Source organism: Pseudophryne corroboree, chromosome 2, assembly GCF_028390025.1.
Source record: "Pseudophryne corroboree isolate aPseCor3 chromosome 2, aPseCor3.hap2, whole genome shotgun sequence".
NCBI classification, from domain to species: domain Eukaryota; kingdom Metazoa; phylum Chordata; class Amphibia; order Anura; family Myobatrachidae; genus Pseudophryne; species Pseudophryne corroboree.
In genome coordinates, this window is record NC_086445.1 from 531503375 (window position 1) to 531519052 (window position 15678).

The 15678-nt window shown below is 46.0% G+C and overlaps 1 protein-coding gene across 9 annotated transcripts in view; it reads right to left on the reverse strand.

Annotated features, from left to right (window-relative positions):
• Nucleotides 1-15678, reverse strand: part of COL16A1 (collagen type XVI alpha 1 chain) — a 303979-nt gene that overhangs the window by 106601 nt on the left and 181700 nt on the right. For all 9 annotated transcript variants that reach the window (XM_063954229.1, XM_063954228.1, XM_063954227.1 and 6 more), the window contains 5 exons: nucleotides 15057-15092; nucleotides 14777-14899; nucleotides 14387-14422; nucleotides 12877-12912; nucleotides 9579-9692 (listed from right to left, as the gene is read on the reverse strand). In XM_063954229.1, the coding sequence (XP_063810299.1) occupies nucleotides 9579-9692; nucleotides 12877-12912; nucleotides 14387-14422; nucleotides 14777-14899; nucleotides 15057-15092 (345 nt within the window). The remainder of the gene's footprint in view (nucleotides 1-9578; nucleotides 9693-12876; nucleotides 12913-14386; nucleotides 14423-14776; nucleotides 14900-15056; nucleotides 15093-15678) is intronic.

The window sequence follows — 15678 nt, forward strand, 5'->3', positions numbered from 1 at the left end:
TGCTCTCTGTGAGAGCTAGAAATTGAATCCTATGAGCTGGCATTAGGTTGGATTTCAGGAAATCCACACTCCACCCATGACGAGTGAGAAATGGATGAATCGTCTGAATATCTTTGATCAGCTGTACCCATACGAAACGAAAGTATTCTTGGTGAGGAGTCCAAATCACGATACAAAGGTATGTATCCTTTATGTCCACAGATACCATGAACCTGATACCATGAACCTGATACCATGAACCAGATACCTGTTCTAGACCTGCAATGACCGATTGGGTTGATTCCATCCTGAGACTGTAGGTGGTTAGAACTGGTTAAAAACCTTCAAACTGAGTAACAGTTTGACCATCTGGTATTGTGTAGCAAGTTTTGAATTGCCGTCAGTGATGCCCTCGCTCTTGAGCGGAATGACAACACGGGCGTTGTAGAGATCTATCTTTAATCTAGGGAGACAAACCCCCATGGATCCAAATTTCTCTTTTCAAGTCTCGGACTCGGTCTCCGGAAACCTTTCCAACCGCTACCCCCCACAGGGGGTCTAAGGTGAGTTGTGACGAGACCTGAATACTAGCTACTTGGAAATTTCTCTGTTGCCCGAGACTCTTCCAGCCCGAGAGCGAGAACTAAAATTATCCGAAAAATGAACCAGAGTCGCCTCTACCGCCCATTGGTATAGATCTATGATACCCTGTAGGGAGAAAACCCGACTCTCATCCAATTGTCTGAAGTTATTTGGACCAAGGAAAAATGTTCCCCTCCCAGGGAAACGTCTTTCAAACTGGTAACTATAACCTCCTATTCGAAACACGAACCCCCTAGGTCCGTTTGAGATGGTCTTGCACTTAGATGTTGGATTCCCATTGCAAATCCAACCAACATAAGACCCTTCTTTTTCAGTGGGACAATGATAAGTAAGAATGTCCCGTCGATAAACTAGGCAGAGGTGAGCCTACCCTCGTTATGGGATCATATCTCCGTTTGTTGAATTCAAAATTCTGTTAGTCACAGAAAACCTTGAGTGAGCTGATCAGGATGCCAACTCTTTAGTAGCCTGATAAGGATATGTTGCTAACTCTCGGATATGCTCCTTCAGTTAGCCTTGTATTTGGAAATTTTGGAAGCCTTTACTGGCCGCCTATTATTACCTCAATCTTTACGCCTGTAACGGTTCGTCTTCCGTTACGAGAGCCACAACCTCTTCTCACTGTTACTCAAGGGTAGGAAGGGGGCCCCATTTCCATTTTCGGCAACTCATTATACCCGTGCGGATGGAGTAATCCCAACTATGAAGTCCTCCCTGGTTTCGGATGGGCTCGCAGCTCATACTCATTGTTGACATATATGCACGGTTATGTTTCTTAACTTTAACAGACCATGGCTCCAGGGTTGTGTGCACATTCTAAACTGTTGCGCATCCCAGGACTAGTAACTTAGTGCTCATCGCTTTGAGCAACCAAACTGAGCCTTGCGTTCCCATGTGTCTTAGATAAACCATATACATACCACTCCGCTGGACCTACACCTATGAGAATAGGAGAAAAGCCGTAGAAATATTGGGAGCTCTGAAGAGTATTTTCAATTCTTCTATTAAAAAAATAAAATAATAATAATTAATATAAATACTCATTCAACCATCACCCCCAAAACCCCCACTGTTGATGCAGGTAGAGTTGAATTGGGTGATAATATCTGATGCTCCCTTCTCCATCGGACCTGTCAGCATCGTCCGTTGGAGGCATTATGTATGTATAACTATATAAAACGATGGACATCAAAAAAGGTAGCTGGAGTTACCGTGTTGGAAATAGGTCTTAACCACTTTGGTCTGTACATTTGATGTTGAAAACGCACCCACACAGAATACATTGCAGTGCCTTTCTATCATAGGCAACTGAATACCGTAGCGGAGGATGGGAACAAATTTACACTGGATTGACTTGGCTGGATTCATTGAGAAAGAAAGGAAAGAAAAATAAATAAATTATATATATATATATATTTATTTATTTATTTTTTCAAACAGCCCTGTTGCATCCCCCGTACACTCAACTGTGGTTCAGTTGTGAGGTTGGGGTTGATATCCAGTTGTTCCCTTCATTTTCACAGGATCTTTGCCTTAGACATCCATTGAAAATTATTAAGTATAATATAGTCTGTTTTAAAATCACATGGAAAATCCTCTGCATCAGAGTCCTAACCTACAAACCACCAGCAGAGGGAGCAATTACTCTATTCTAAAAAAAAACTTTCCCCCTGATCTGACTGGCCAGGAAACCTGACTACACTGATAGGGGCGTATACCTTTCCTTTCAGCATCTTGGCGCCCTTAAGATATAAAAATATGGCCGCCACTGAAAAGTTATGTACACCTCGACCACGATCCCCCCATCTACACTATGAACTGGCTGCTGTTAGTGCCCTGCTCCACAGCAGCTACGTTCCTGATGCGTCTCCCACTCTCCTGCCCTCCCCGCCTAACTTGCACTGATCGCATGCATATGGGGAAGAGGAGGAGGGGGGGCGCGTGGGTTCCAAGACACCTCAGTCCCTGAACATGCCCTCCAACCATCAACTCTGCTGCTCAAAAAGGGAGTCCTGGAATATTCGAGCTCCCTCTCCCATGTGACAGAGCACACCGTTCACTGTGCGCTCTCGATCCCACTGGCTGCCCCCACACGCGGCTGAAGGAATCCCCCCAGCCGCGCGGCACTACACTGTTGTCCGCCGTTTGGCGCGCTCTGGGACCGCTCTTCTCCAGGTCCCGTGGCGGCGCAAGCTGACAGGGGATACAGGCCTGTGACTGCTGTTCAGCGCGCGCCGGGACTGCTCTCCTCCAGTCCCGTAGCGGCGCCTGCTGATAAGGGACTCCGGCCCGCCCCGCACTACGCGACCTCAGATCAGCGCGCTCCGGGGCTGCTTTCCTCCAGGTCCCGGAGCGGCGCCTGCTAACAGGGGACATCAGCCCGCCTCCACACTGTGTGCCCGCTGGCCGGCGCGACGCTGTGGGGAGCTGAGATCCAATATAGTGGTCTCAATGCTGGGGAAGCCTAACAAAGCCCCATAGGAAAAATAATAAAACAAACCTAACGAGCTCCCTTGTGATTTTAAATACAACCAGTACTCACGGTTGGCGCCTTCAGAGAGATGCAGACCCCTTTAGCTGGAATCTTTGTCTCTCCATGCTAAACTTTGTCCCCCTTTTATTAGGGGGACGCAGCCTTTTTCTCTGGTAAAGCCTGCACCCCCTTTCATTTAGGTGGGATCGGACATTTACCGTTTTGTCTTTTAAAACCTGCACCCTCCCTTTAGTGAGGAGGGACTGGGCAAGTATAAATGAAAATAATTAAATAATTAAATAAATAAATAAAAAAATAAAAAATCTTCAAAGAGCAAGAGCTCCCCTCTGTGCCTGTTACCTCCTTGGCACAATTTTCCAAACTGAGGGAGGCGGGATGTGAAGGGAGAGGAGCCGGCTGTGCAGACAATGCTAATTTAAGATTGTGCCACACCTCCGGTTGCAAGCTTCACACCCCTACTGTATAAGGAACTCCAGTGTCCCCTAGTGGATGAAAGAGAAAAACTTGTTGCCTATACTATAGTCCCTACACTCCTTTTTCCTTTCACAGCTTTACTAGAAAAATAAGAATTTACTCACCGGTAATTCTGTTTCTCGTAGTCCGTAGTGGATGCTGGGAACTCCGTAAGGACCATGGGGAATAGCGGGCTCCGAAGGAGGCTGGGCACTCTAGAAAGATCTTAGACTACCTGGTGTGCACTGGCTCCTCCCACTATGACCCTCCTCCAAGCCTCAGTTAGGTACTGTGCCCGGACGAGCGTACACAATAAGGAAGGATTTTGAATCCCGGGTAAGACTCATACCAGCCACACCAATCACACCGAACAACTCGTGATATGAAACCCAGTTAACAGTATGAAACGATAGAGCCTCTCAACAGACGGCTCAACAATAACCCGATTTAGTTAACAATAACTATGTACAAGTATTGCAGATAGACCGCACTTGGGATGGGCGCCCAGCATCCACTACGGACTACGAGAAACAGAATTACCGGTGAGTAAATTCTTATTTTCTCTAACGTCCTAGTGGATGCTGGGAACTCCGTAAGGACCATGGGGATTATACCAAAGCTCCCAAACGGGCGGGAGAGTGCGGATGACTCTGCAGCACCGAATGAGAGAACTCCAGGTCCTCCTCAGCCAGGGTATCAAATTTATAGAATTTTGCAAACGTGTTTGCCCCTGACCAAGTAGCTGCTCGGCAAAGTTGTAAAGCCGAGACCCCTCGGGCAGCCGCCCAAGATGAGCCCACCTTCCTTGTGGAATGGGCATTGACAGATTTAGGCTGTGGCAGGCCTGCCACAGTATGTGCAAGCTGAATTGTACTACAAATCCAACGAGCAATAGTCTGCTTAGAAGCAGGAGCACCCAGCTTGTTGGGTGCATATAGGATAAACAGCGAGTCAGATTTTCTGACTCCAGCCGTCCTGGAAACATATATTTGCAGGGCCCTGACAACGTCTAGCAACTTGGAGTCCTCCAAATCCTTAGTAGCCGCAGGCACCACAATAGGCTGGTTCAGGTGAAACGCTGACACCACCTTAGGGAGAAACTGGGGACGAGTCCTCAATTCTGCCCTATCCATATGAAAAATCAGATAAGGGCTTTTACATGATAAAGCCGCCAATTCTGACACTCGCCTGGCTGATGCCAAGGCCAATAACATGACCACTTTCCACGTGAGATATTTCAGATCCACGGTTTTTAGTGGCTCAAACCAATGTGATTTCAAGAAATTCAACATCACGTTGAGATCCCACGGTGCCACAGGAGGCACAAATGGGGGCTGAATATGCAGCACTCCTTTCACAAATGTCTGAACTTCAGGTACTGAAGCTAGTTCCTTTTGAAAGAAAATCGACAGAGCCGAGATCTGTACTTTAATGGAGCCTAGTTTTAGGCCCATATTCACTCCTGCTTGCAGGAAATGTAGAAATCGACCCAGTTGAAATTCCTCTGTTGGGGCCTTTTTGGCCTCGCACCATGCAACATATTTCCGCCATATGCGGTGATAATGTTTTGCCGTAACATCTTTCCTGGCTTTAATAAGCGTAGGAATGACTTCCTCCGGAATGCCCTTTTCCTTCAGGATCCGGCGTTCAACCGCCATGCCGTCAAACGCAGCCGCGGTAAGTCTTGGAACAGGCAGGGGCCCTGCTGTAGCAGGTCCTGTCTGAGCGGCAGGGACCAAGGGTCCTCTGAGATCATCTCTTGAAGTTCCGGGTACCACGCTCTTCTTGGCCAATCCGGAACCACGAGAATTGTGTTTACTCCTCGCTTTCTTATTATTCTCAGTACCTTTGGTATGAGAGGTAGAGGAGGGAACACATATACTGACCGGTACACCCACGGTGTCACTAGGGCGTCCACCGCTATCGCCTGAGGGTCTCTTGACCTGGCGCAATACTTCTCTAGTTTTTTGTTTATGCGGGACGCCATCATGTCCACCTGTGGACGACCCCATTGATTTACAATCATTTTGAAGACTTCTGGATGAAGTCCCCACTCTCCCGGGTGGAGGTCGTGCCTGCTGAGAAAGTCTGCTTCCCAGTTGTCCACTCCCGGGATGAACACTGCTGACAGTGCTAGTACATGATTCTCCGCCCATCGGAGAATTTTTGTGGCTTCTGCCATCGCTGTCCTGCTTCTTGTGCCGCCTTGTCGATTCACATGGGCGACTGCCGTGATGTTGTCTGACTGGATCAGCACCGGCTGGTGTAGAAGCAGGGATTTTGCTTGACTTAGGGCATTGTAAATGGCCCTTAGTTCCAGAATATTTATGTGAAGGGCAGTCTCCTGACTTGACCATAGTCCCTGGAAATTTCTTCCCTTTGTGACTGCCCCCCAGCCCCGTAGGCTGGCATCCGTGGTCACCAGGACCCAGTCCTGTATGCCGAATCTGCGGCCCTCCAGAAGATGAGCACTGTTCAGCCACCACAGAAGAGACACCCTGGTTCGTGGAGACAGGGTTATTAAACGATGCATCTGAAGATGCGATCCGGACCACTTGTCCAACAGGTTCCACTGAAAGATTCTGGCATGGAACCTGCCGAATGGAATTGCTTCGTAAGAAGCTACCATCTTTCCCAGGACCCGCGTGCAGTGATGCACCGATACCTGTTTTGGTTTTAGGAGGTCTCTGACTAGAGAAGACAACTCCCTGGCTTTCTCCTCCGGGAGAAACACTTTTTTCTGGGCCGTGTCCAGAATCATTCCCAGGAACATTAGACGTGTCGTGGGGACCAGCTGTGACTTTGGGATATTCAGAATCCAACCGTGCTGGCTCAGCACTTCCTGAGATAGTGCTACTCCCACTAACAACTGTTCCTTGGATCGTGCCTTTATTAGGAGATCGTCCAAGTATGGGATAATTAAAACTCCCTTTTTTCGAAGGAGTATCATCATTTCCGCCATAACCTTGGTAAATACCCTCGGTGCCGTGGAGAGTCCAAACGGCAGCGTCTGGAATTGGTAATGGCAATCCTGTACCACAAATCTGAGGTACTCCTGGTGAGAATTGTAAATGGGGACATGCAGGTAAGCATCCTTGATGTCCAGGGATACCATGTAATCCCCCTCGTCCAGGCTTGCAATAACCGCCCTGAGCGATTCCATCTTGAACTTGAATTTTTTTATGTATGTGTTCAAGGACTTCAAATTTAGAATGGGTCTCACCGAACCGTCCGGTTTCGGTACCACAAATAGTGTGGAATAGTAACCCCGGCCTTGTTGAAGTAGGGGTACCTTGATTATCACCTGCTGGGAATACAGCTTGTGAATTGCCGCTAGCACTGCCTCCCTGTCTGAGGGAGCAATCGGCAAGGCGGATTTTAGGAAACGGCGGGGTGGAATCGCCTCGAATTCCAGCCTGTATCCCTGAGATACTATTTGAAGGATCCAGGGATCTACCTGTGAGCGAACCCACTGATCGCTGAAATTCCTGAGGCGGGCCCCCACCGTACCTGGCTCCGCTTGTGAAGCCCCACCGTCATGCGGCGGACTTGGAAGAGGAAGCGGGGGAGGACTTTTGTTCCTGGGAACCTGCTGTTTGCTGCAGCCTTTTTCCCCTGCCTCTGCCTCTAGACAGAAAAGACCCTCCTTTTCCCCGCTTATTTTTCTGGGATCGAAAGGACTGAACCTGATAAAATGGCGCCTTCTTAGGCTGTGAGGGGACATGGGGTAAAAATGCTGACTTCCCAGACGTTGCTGTGGAAACTAGGTCGGAGAGACCATCCCCAAATAATTCCTCCCCTTTATAAGGCAAAACTTCCATGTGCCTTTTGGAATCTGCATCTCCAGTCCACTGGCGAGTCCATAAGCATCTCCTAGCAGAGATAGATAGTGCACTTACTTTAGATGCCAGCCGGCAGATTTCCCTCTGTGCATCTCTCATGTATAAGACTGAGTCTTTGATATGGTCAATTGTTAACAGGATCGTGTCTCTGTCTAGTGTGTCAATATTTTCTGACAGGTTATCTGACCATGCAGCGGCAGCACTGCACATCCAAGCTGACGCAATTGCTGGTCTGAGTATAATGCCTGAGTGTGTATATACAGACTTCAGGATCGCCTCCTGCCTTCTATCAGCAGGTTCCTTAAGGGCGGCCGTATCCTGGGACGGTAGTGCCACCTTTTTTGACAAACGTGTGAGCGCTTTATCCACCCTCGGGGGTGTTTCCCAACGTAACCTATCCTCTGGCGGGAAAGGGAACGCCATTAGTAATTTCTTAGGAATCACCAATTTCTTATCAGGGGAAGCCCACGCTTCTTCACACACTTCATTTAATTCATCTGACGGGGGAAAAACTACAGGTAGTTTTTTCTCCCCAAACATAATACCCTTTTTTGTGGTACCTGGATGTAAATCAGAAATATTTAACACCTCTTTCATTGCCTCAATCATGCAGCGAATGGCCTTAACGGGCATTAAATTTGACTCATCGTCGTCGACACTGGCGTCAGTATCCGTGTCGACATCTACTTGTGCCACCTGAGATAACGGGCGTTTTAGAGCCCCTGATGACTTTTGAGACCCTTGGACCGGCACGAGCTGAAGACTCGGCTGTCCCACAGTCGGCATGTCGTCAAATTTTTTATGTAAGGAGTCTATACGTGCACTCATTTCTTGCCATAATACCATCCACTCCGGTGTCTGCCCCGCAGGGGGTGACATCTCTGCTAAAGGCATCTGCTCCCCCTCCACATCATTATCCTCCTCAAACATGTCGACACAGCCGTACCGACACACTCCACACACACAGGGAATGCTCAAATAGAGGACAGGACCCACAAAAGCCCTTTGGGGGGACAGAGTAAGAGTATGCCAGCACACACCAGAGCGCTATATATATACAGGGACTAACTGAGTTATGTCCCTAATAGCTGCTTATACTGTATACAGTGCCAATTTAGTGCCCCCCCTCTCTTTTTCCCTCTTACTGTATTGTAGAAATGCAGGGAAGAGCCAGGGAGCTTCCTTCCAGCCGAGCTGTGAGGGAAAAATGGCGCCAGTGTGCTGAGGAGATAGGCTCCGCCCCTTTTTCGCGGCCTATTCTCCCGCTTATTTTGGGATTCTGGCAGGGGTATTTACCTCATATATAGCCCCAGGGGCTATATATTGAGGTATTTTAGCCAGCCAAGGTGTTTTTATTGCTGCCTCAGAGCGCCCCCCCCCAGCGCTCTGCACCCTCAGTGACCGGAGTGTGAAGTGTGTATGAGGAGCAATGGCGCACAGCTGCAGTGCTGTGCGCTACCTTGGTGAAGACAGGATGTCTTCATGCCGCCGATTTTCCGGACCATCTTCCTGCTTCTGGCTCTGTAAGGGGGACGGCGGCGCGGCTCCGGGACCGAACATCAAGGCTGGGCCTGCGGTCGATCCCTCTGGAGCTAATGGTGTCCAGTAGCCTAAGAAGCCCAATCCGGCTGCAAGCAGGCGAGTTCGCTTCTTCTCCCCTTAGTCCCTCGCTGCAGTGAGCCTGTTGCCAGCAGGTCTCACTGAAAAAAAAAAAAAAAATTCTAAGACTATAACTTTCTAAGAGCTCAGGAGAGCCCCTAGTGTGCATCCAACCTCGGCCGGGCACGAAATCTAACTGAGGCTTGGAGGAGGGTCATAGTGGGAGGAGCCAGTGCACACCAGGTAGTCTAAGATCTTTCTAGAGTGCCCAGCCTCCTTCGGAGCCCGCTATTCCCCATGGTCCTTACGGAGTTCCCAGCATCCACTAGGACGTTAGAGAAATGACGGCCCTGGAGAACATATCATTTTTTAGTATAGTGTAGAGAATGAAAGCAGGTAACAGAAACAGTTTTCATATGTTTCCCAGTGAAGGATAAAGTGGCATTCCCCCGCTCAGAGCAATCCTCAATCACTTGAGTCAGCAGATATTGTGTCCAACATATCAGCTAGATAGATCTGATGATGGAAATGCAGCCGGTGAGAAGAAATGAGATTATGCAATCAGCTAATTGGCTACTTGTTATTTAAAAAAAACCAAATCCACTAACCGGGAGGCCAACTGCACCAATTCCAGGGTCTCCTGGTTCACCCTTAGGACCACTTGGTAGAAGCTGTAAACCAGCTGCACCTTGAGACGCTGTGCATGATGTGCAGGACTCTCCCTTGAAGAGAAATAAAGGGTGGACAATTAGAAACTGATGATCACTCTTAATACAGTTCAGTGTGAGGAAAAATTAAGCATATTAGCATGACGTTCAATAAGCATGATAATGTTAAGCAAGACTGCTAGATGGCAAGTGTGCCATAAATGAAGAATATTTTGTTTTAAAACATTGTGTCCCTAATTTGTGCTAGCAGTAAAGCCATCTAGAAGGTGCACTCTTGTACCTTGGTAAAACTACATTGTGCTGCAGGGTTTTCAAATTTAAAATGTGTTAAAAAACTGAGGAAGAGTTTGTCCTGACATCATAAAAGGCTTACATAGTAAGATGGTTTGTCCAGGTGCCATGTGTGCACACTGCTGCAGAGTTGCACACAAGTCCGTTATGCGGATAGATCTTGTGATTCTTATTACTGCACATGCTCTGTAGCTGAGCATACTCAACTTTGAGCAACTATGGATAATACAGAGTTGTATGCATCCCAGCCATAACTCCACTTGCGGCTGAATGGGTGAATCTTGGCGACAACACAGCGTTCACACATAGGATTCAATGGGTGTGTAGGCAGAATTACGGGCTTTTCAAAGGTGAGCATACACAGAGACCCGTCTGATCTCAGACAGATCCCTTGCACCAGGTATAGGGCTCATGCAAAAGAGCGCTGATGGTGTTTCACAAGTATATCTACAGGGGTATCTATAGGGGTGTTGCATCTGCATAGATATGACCAACTATGGATATGAAGCAAAAAAATCTGCATTTCCAAGGTTGCAATGTGGACAACTTCCATGAGACTCTGAATCAGCCACTTTAATGGAATTTGCTCCTAATGTTTTTACTGGATCTCTAAATTTCAACAAGAACCTGCATCAGCTGAGATGTATGCACACCTATTATAGGTTTGCGCTAGTAGATCCTAGGCTGAAAAAATGAAAGGGCCTCCTGCCAAACTGATGCATTTTCCATAAAAATATATGACTGAATCAGAGCAGAGCACAGACCATTATCTTGTGGGTGCTTGCCTCCTATTGCAAACTACCCACAGACGATGGTGACAGTCAGTAAATGCATCTGATTGACTGAATGTATCTTGGCTGATTGTTTCTTCCCGCTGATAGTTTGGCTGCTGCAGTCTGTTCTCATTATTTATTTCATACTGTATTTGGTCCACAGAAGTAAAGTACAGTATTTACTTTTTAAAAGCTAAGACAACATGTGTTTGTATTTATTTGAATGTAATACTTTTATTTTGTTTTTGCGTCTGTATTTAATTTTACATGGTAATATGCAGCTTTAGTCCATAGTAATAACACTGTCTGACTCTGCACACAGACCGTCTTATGTATAAAACTACTATTTTGGGTACTGTGACTTTTGTATTTATTACTTACACTGTCAAACCACATCTCCCAGTGTAAACCAATTGCATTTGGTACTTTTTTTATGCTAGTATCAACCTGATGATATACAGTTATTTTGTTGTGGCGGAAACCTGGAGTATATCCTGCATGTCAGAGCTGGATGCATCCATTCACACTATGCAAAATGCACGTTTTTTAAAAGCGCCATTTATATGTACGTATTTCTATATGGGCTCATTAATGTTTTTGGCCTCACCATTTACTTTTCCTCTCTAGGCTGTGTGTTACTATCCTGTAACTGAGGATAGTGGATCTCACTTATAATGATGGGAAGTGTCACCACCTAACAGTTCTACAAGCACAGGAGTATAGCTGCCAAACAGTGATATACAGTACTTATTTGTAACAGGAACTCAGGTTCTAATGTAATTATATTCATTGTGTTGCTTGGGCCAGTTTAAATTTGGATCTTAACTCTGCATGCCTACTGTACTGTGAGCCTGATTCTGAGGTATTAGTAAAGCATAAAACACAGCAAGTAACTACAGTATATACCTGGACATACCATGTTGTACCGTTTTTAGACAAAGAAAGCGGGTCGCAGCCGGGAGCCTGACACGGGAGCTACCCAGCTGCAACCCGCGTCTGCCCCCTTTTAAACCGGAGTCACCAGCCCGGCATATTGCCGGGTTGGTGACATTGCCGGTGACGTGATGGGGGCGACTCTTGGAGATCACATGTAAACCGGAAGCCGGGTCGCGCGATCTGGCTCCCGTTTACACTGAACAGTTTGCCGGGTTGAACACGTGTTCAACCCAGCAAACTACCTGAGTTGGAACACTGGGTCACTCGACCCGGATTATTCCAACTCTGCCTTTTTGCACAGAGCAGCAACACGGGTTATGCACGTACATGTGCAATAACCCGTGTTAATATATGCTGCCGGTGTAAAAGGGGTATTACATAGTTGCCGACTTCCTGGATGCCCTCTCCGGGAGAGAGCAGCCAGGTCAGCACAGCAGGGGGCGGTGCAGGGGTGTGATTCATCACAGTGGGCGGGGTTGGGGGCATGGCACAGAAAACAAGGCGGTATAAGGGGCGTGGTGACTGCAATTGCATCAATGTGGCCACGCCCCCCACTATACAATACGCGATTCAACAATTGTGTCTTCGGCCAACCGGACCACCTACTTAACTACCTAAGAGGGCGGTCGGGTCGCGGAGTGCAGCTGAAATCAGGGGACTTGCCCATTCTTCCAGGGGGCCGGGAGGGCCGCCTGATTTTCAGGAGCCTCCAGGCTGTTCCAGGAGAGTAGGCAAGTATGCCATGTTGCATTGCAAAGGGTGCAAATACATTTTTTATTTTAGCAGGTTAAATACTGGCTGCTTTTGCATGTAGCCTACAAATACTGCCTGTTTTTTTTATTTTTACACAGCAATTTAGATTTCTGTTTGTACACAACTCTCCCAAAACTAAATAACTGTGCACACGTTACATCTGCTCCACCTGCAGCACAACATGGTTTTACATGCTCTTTTTTTACTCCCACCTCAAACCCAGGCTGTGTCCCTTGCCATGACATGGAATTACTGGCCTATAACCAGAATGTCATGCTTTTTGACCAATTATGTCATTTTGTCTATTATACCATATCATTTTAGCTGGATTGTTTATGTGCTTCAACATCAGTGTGGGCACAAGCTTTAGCAATGATACAGTGAAAGCAATCTTGAATTTACATGCTGAAATATAATCTTTATTTGCAATTTATGTACTTCTAAACTACTTGATATTACAGTACTTTTAAAAATTCCCCTCTTACCTTTTCTCCCTTCAAGCCATAAAAGCCTGGTGATCCCTGCATCCAAATGAATAGAAAAAAAATTGAGAACTGTTATTTAATGCTGCTGCAGTCTTATAAAGAGAGCGTCTGTAAGTACAATTACAAACATTGTAATATCTTGAATTTATTGGCCTGTGCATGTCATCCCGGAGCTTCTACTAAACTATTGGTTTAGATTTCTGAGTACCTATTGTATTTTCCCAAATCCCTTTATACCATCTAAGGAGAATTGATTATTTCATTGTGGTTGGATAAGACACAAAGCTGCTCAGTGGATACAACTGTGACCTATGCACAGATCTGAGCTGTTTCTTAAGGGCCCTACACACTGGCCGATTTTCGGAAAGATATGAACGATCTCGTTCATAAATGAACGAGAACTCGTTCATATCTTTCAATGTGGAGACTCCAGCGATGAACGATGCGCGGCCCCGCGCTCGTTCATCGCTGGTCTCCCGTCGGCTGTGCATGCAGGCCAATATGGACGATTTCGTCCATATTTGCCTGCACTTCAATGCAGCCGCGTGACGGGGGGAGTGAAGAAACTTCACTCCCCCCGTCACTGCCCCCCCGCCGCCGGGTCGCTCGTCGGCCGTATCCGCCGTCGGGCAGCTCGGCGGCGGGTCGGCCAGTGAGTAGGGCCCTTTACCCAAGAGAAACTCTTATCAATCAGCTATTAATCAGTTTCTGAAAATCTATGTACTAGAAGTAACTTGACGACATGAACAAATTAATAACTTATGTAACAGTCAAAAATCTATATACTGGTAGATAAGTAGTATCAGCTATACAAATATCAAGTCCAATTATTTTCTTTCTCAACCACTGTTCTCCAATTACAGTTGAGGTGTTTTTAACTGTACTTCCTATAGCAGTGGTTCCCAAACTGCCTGCCGCATGACAATTACAGGGGTGCCACGGGTTAATGATCCAGAGCCAAATAAAATTATTTATGGTCAATGTGATAAGCAAAACCTGTGCTGGTGGCTGCCAATCATAAAACATGCGGACAAACACTAGCACGACCCTGTCTATCACTGTAGAACTGAACCTAAGGATGTCAGAAAAGCACAATTTACTTAACTTCATAATTTTTTTCTGAATTTGTCATTAAGAAAATTTGACCTAGGAGTGCCATAAAACACATTATGATATTATTGGATGCCCTAATTTAAGAAAGTTTGGGAACCACTGTAATATAGTGAAGGTACAACTGCTGTTTGGTCATGACATCATAAGCATCAATACCCACTGAAATGCCACAATTCTGAAATTACATCACATTCTATAGACTTCCGCTACTTTCAGTACTGGCTCCTTGATGTCTGATAACAGGCCCATGCGGTACAAAGGAGAACACTCCATAATATGCTAACACATAACTTGCATAACGTCAGTTTTACAGGTAATGTAAAGTGATCTTCAGGCAGTTCTGAGGCCTAAGAAACAATTGCCTGATGTTTCCCTCTCCAAACCACGCCAGGTATACCTGTTCACCTTTTGGTCCTGGTCCGCCTGTTGTTCCCTGAAAGAGATACAGATATTACAGTGTGAAAGGAGACAGGGGAAACATAATATAATATTGGTGAGACTGTCACCAGACAGCAGTTAAAGATTTGGTTTCATGATAGGCCTGTGTGTATTATACAGTATTAGAAGCCCACATGCCTACAGCATATATATAGTGAATTATATTGTTTGTTTGTTTGTTTGTTTTTTTACTAGATAGTCTGTACAAGACAAACAAACTTGACGATGTTCAGCATGGACGTATTGGACAGATCAAATAATTTAGGCCATACCAAATTCCTACTGGCTTTGTAAGCAAAATATGCTAGACAATAATCTCAGCATTATGCAACATATCCTGGGTTCTTACAGGTTTTCCTGGCTCTCCAGTCCCAGGGAGACCCGTCTGCCCTTTCTGCCCCTTGGCACCTGCCATGCTTATGACCTTTGACCCATCCTCATTGGGGACTGGGCAAACCTCACAAGGATCACCCTATAAGAGACAGAAAATATTAGTTGTACATGTTATTGTATGTAAGTTTACAATGGCTGCAAACAGTAAAATCTATCCAGATCCACAAATTGTTACATGTATGTATGTATGTATGTATGTATGTATGTATGTATGTATGTATGGAATGTTAGGTTACCTTCTCCCCTTTCAGTCCTGGGGTGCCTGGTTTTCCCTGCAAAAATGGCACATTATAAACATAATGAATAAATGTGATTAAGAATATTAGTACATGTACATATTGTAGCAAACGCACATTACCCTGCCAACAATTTGATTGTCAGCATACTTACAATCTTCCATATATCGCAACATAGAAATTCAGATGAAAGAAGTTTAGTGTGTAAAAGGAGACAAACTTGGTCATATGTATAATAGGATGGTTACAATTAGTAGTCAGTGAATGAGTATATCTTTAAAGGTACATATTAGACATGGGCGTAAGTATAGTGGGTGCAAGGGGTGCCATTGATACGGGGCCCAGAGACTTAGAGGGGCCTGGACCCAGGTCCATACCAGCTACATACCAATTTCCCAGATTAGCATGCTAAGCAATTGGGTCTGGTCCATTGCCCAGCCTGTACTGTGTGACATTACATTTTCAGTGGGGGCACTGTAATGTGTCTTAATCTGATGCTGTCATTGTAATGTGGAGGGCACTATATGTTACATAATAAGAAATGGGGCACTTTATTGTAGCACAACATGAAATAAAGACACAATAGTGTGGCATAATATGACCTGTGGCATTGTTATGTGAC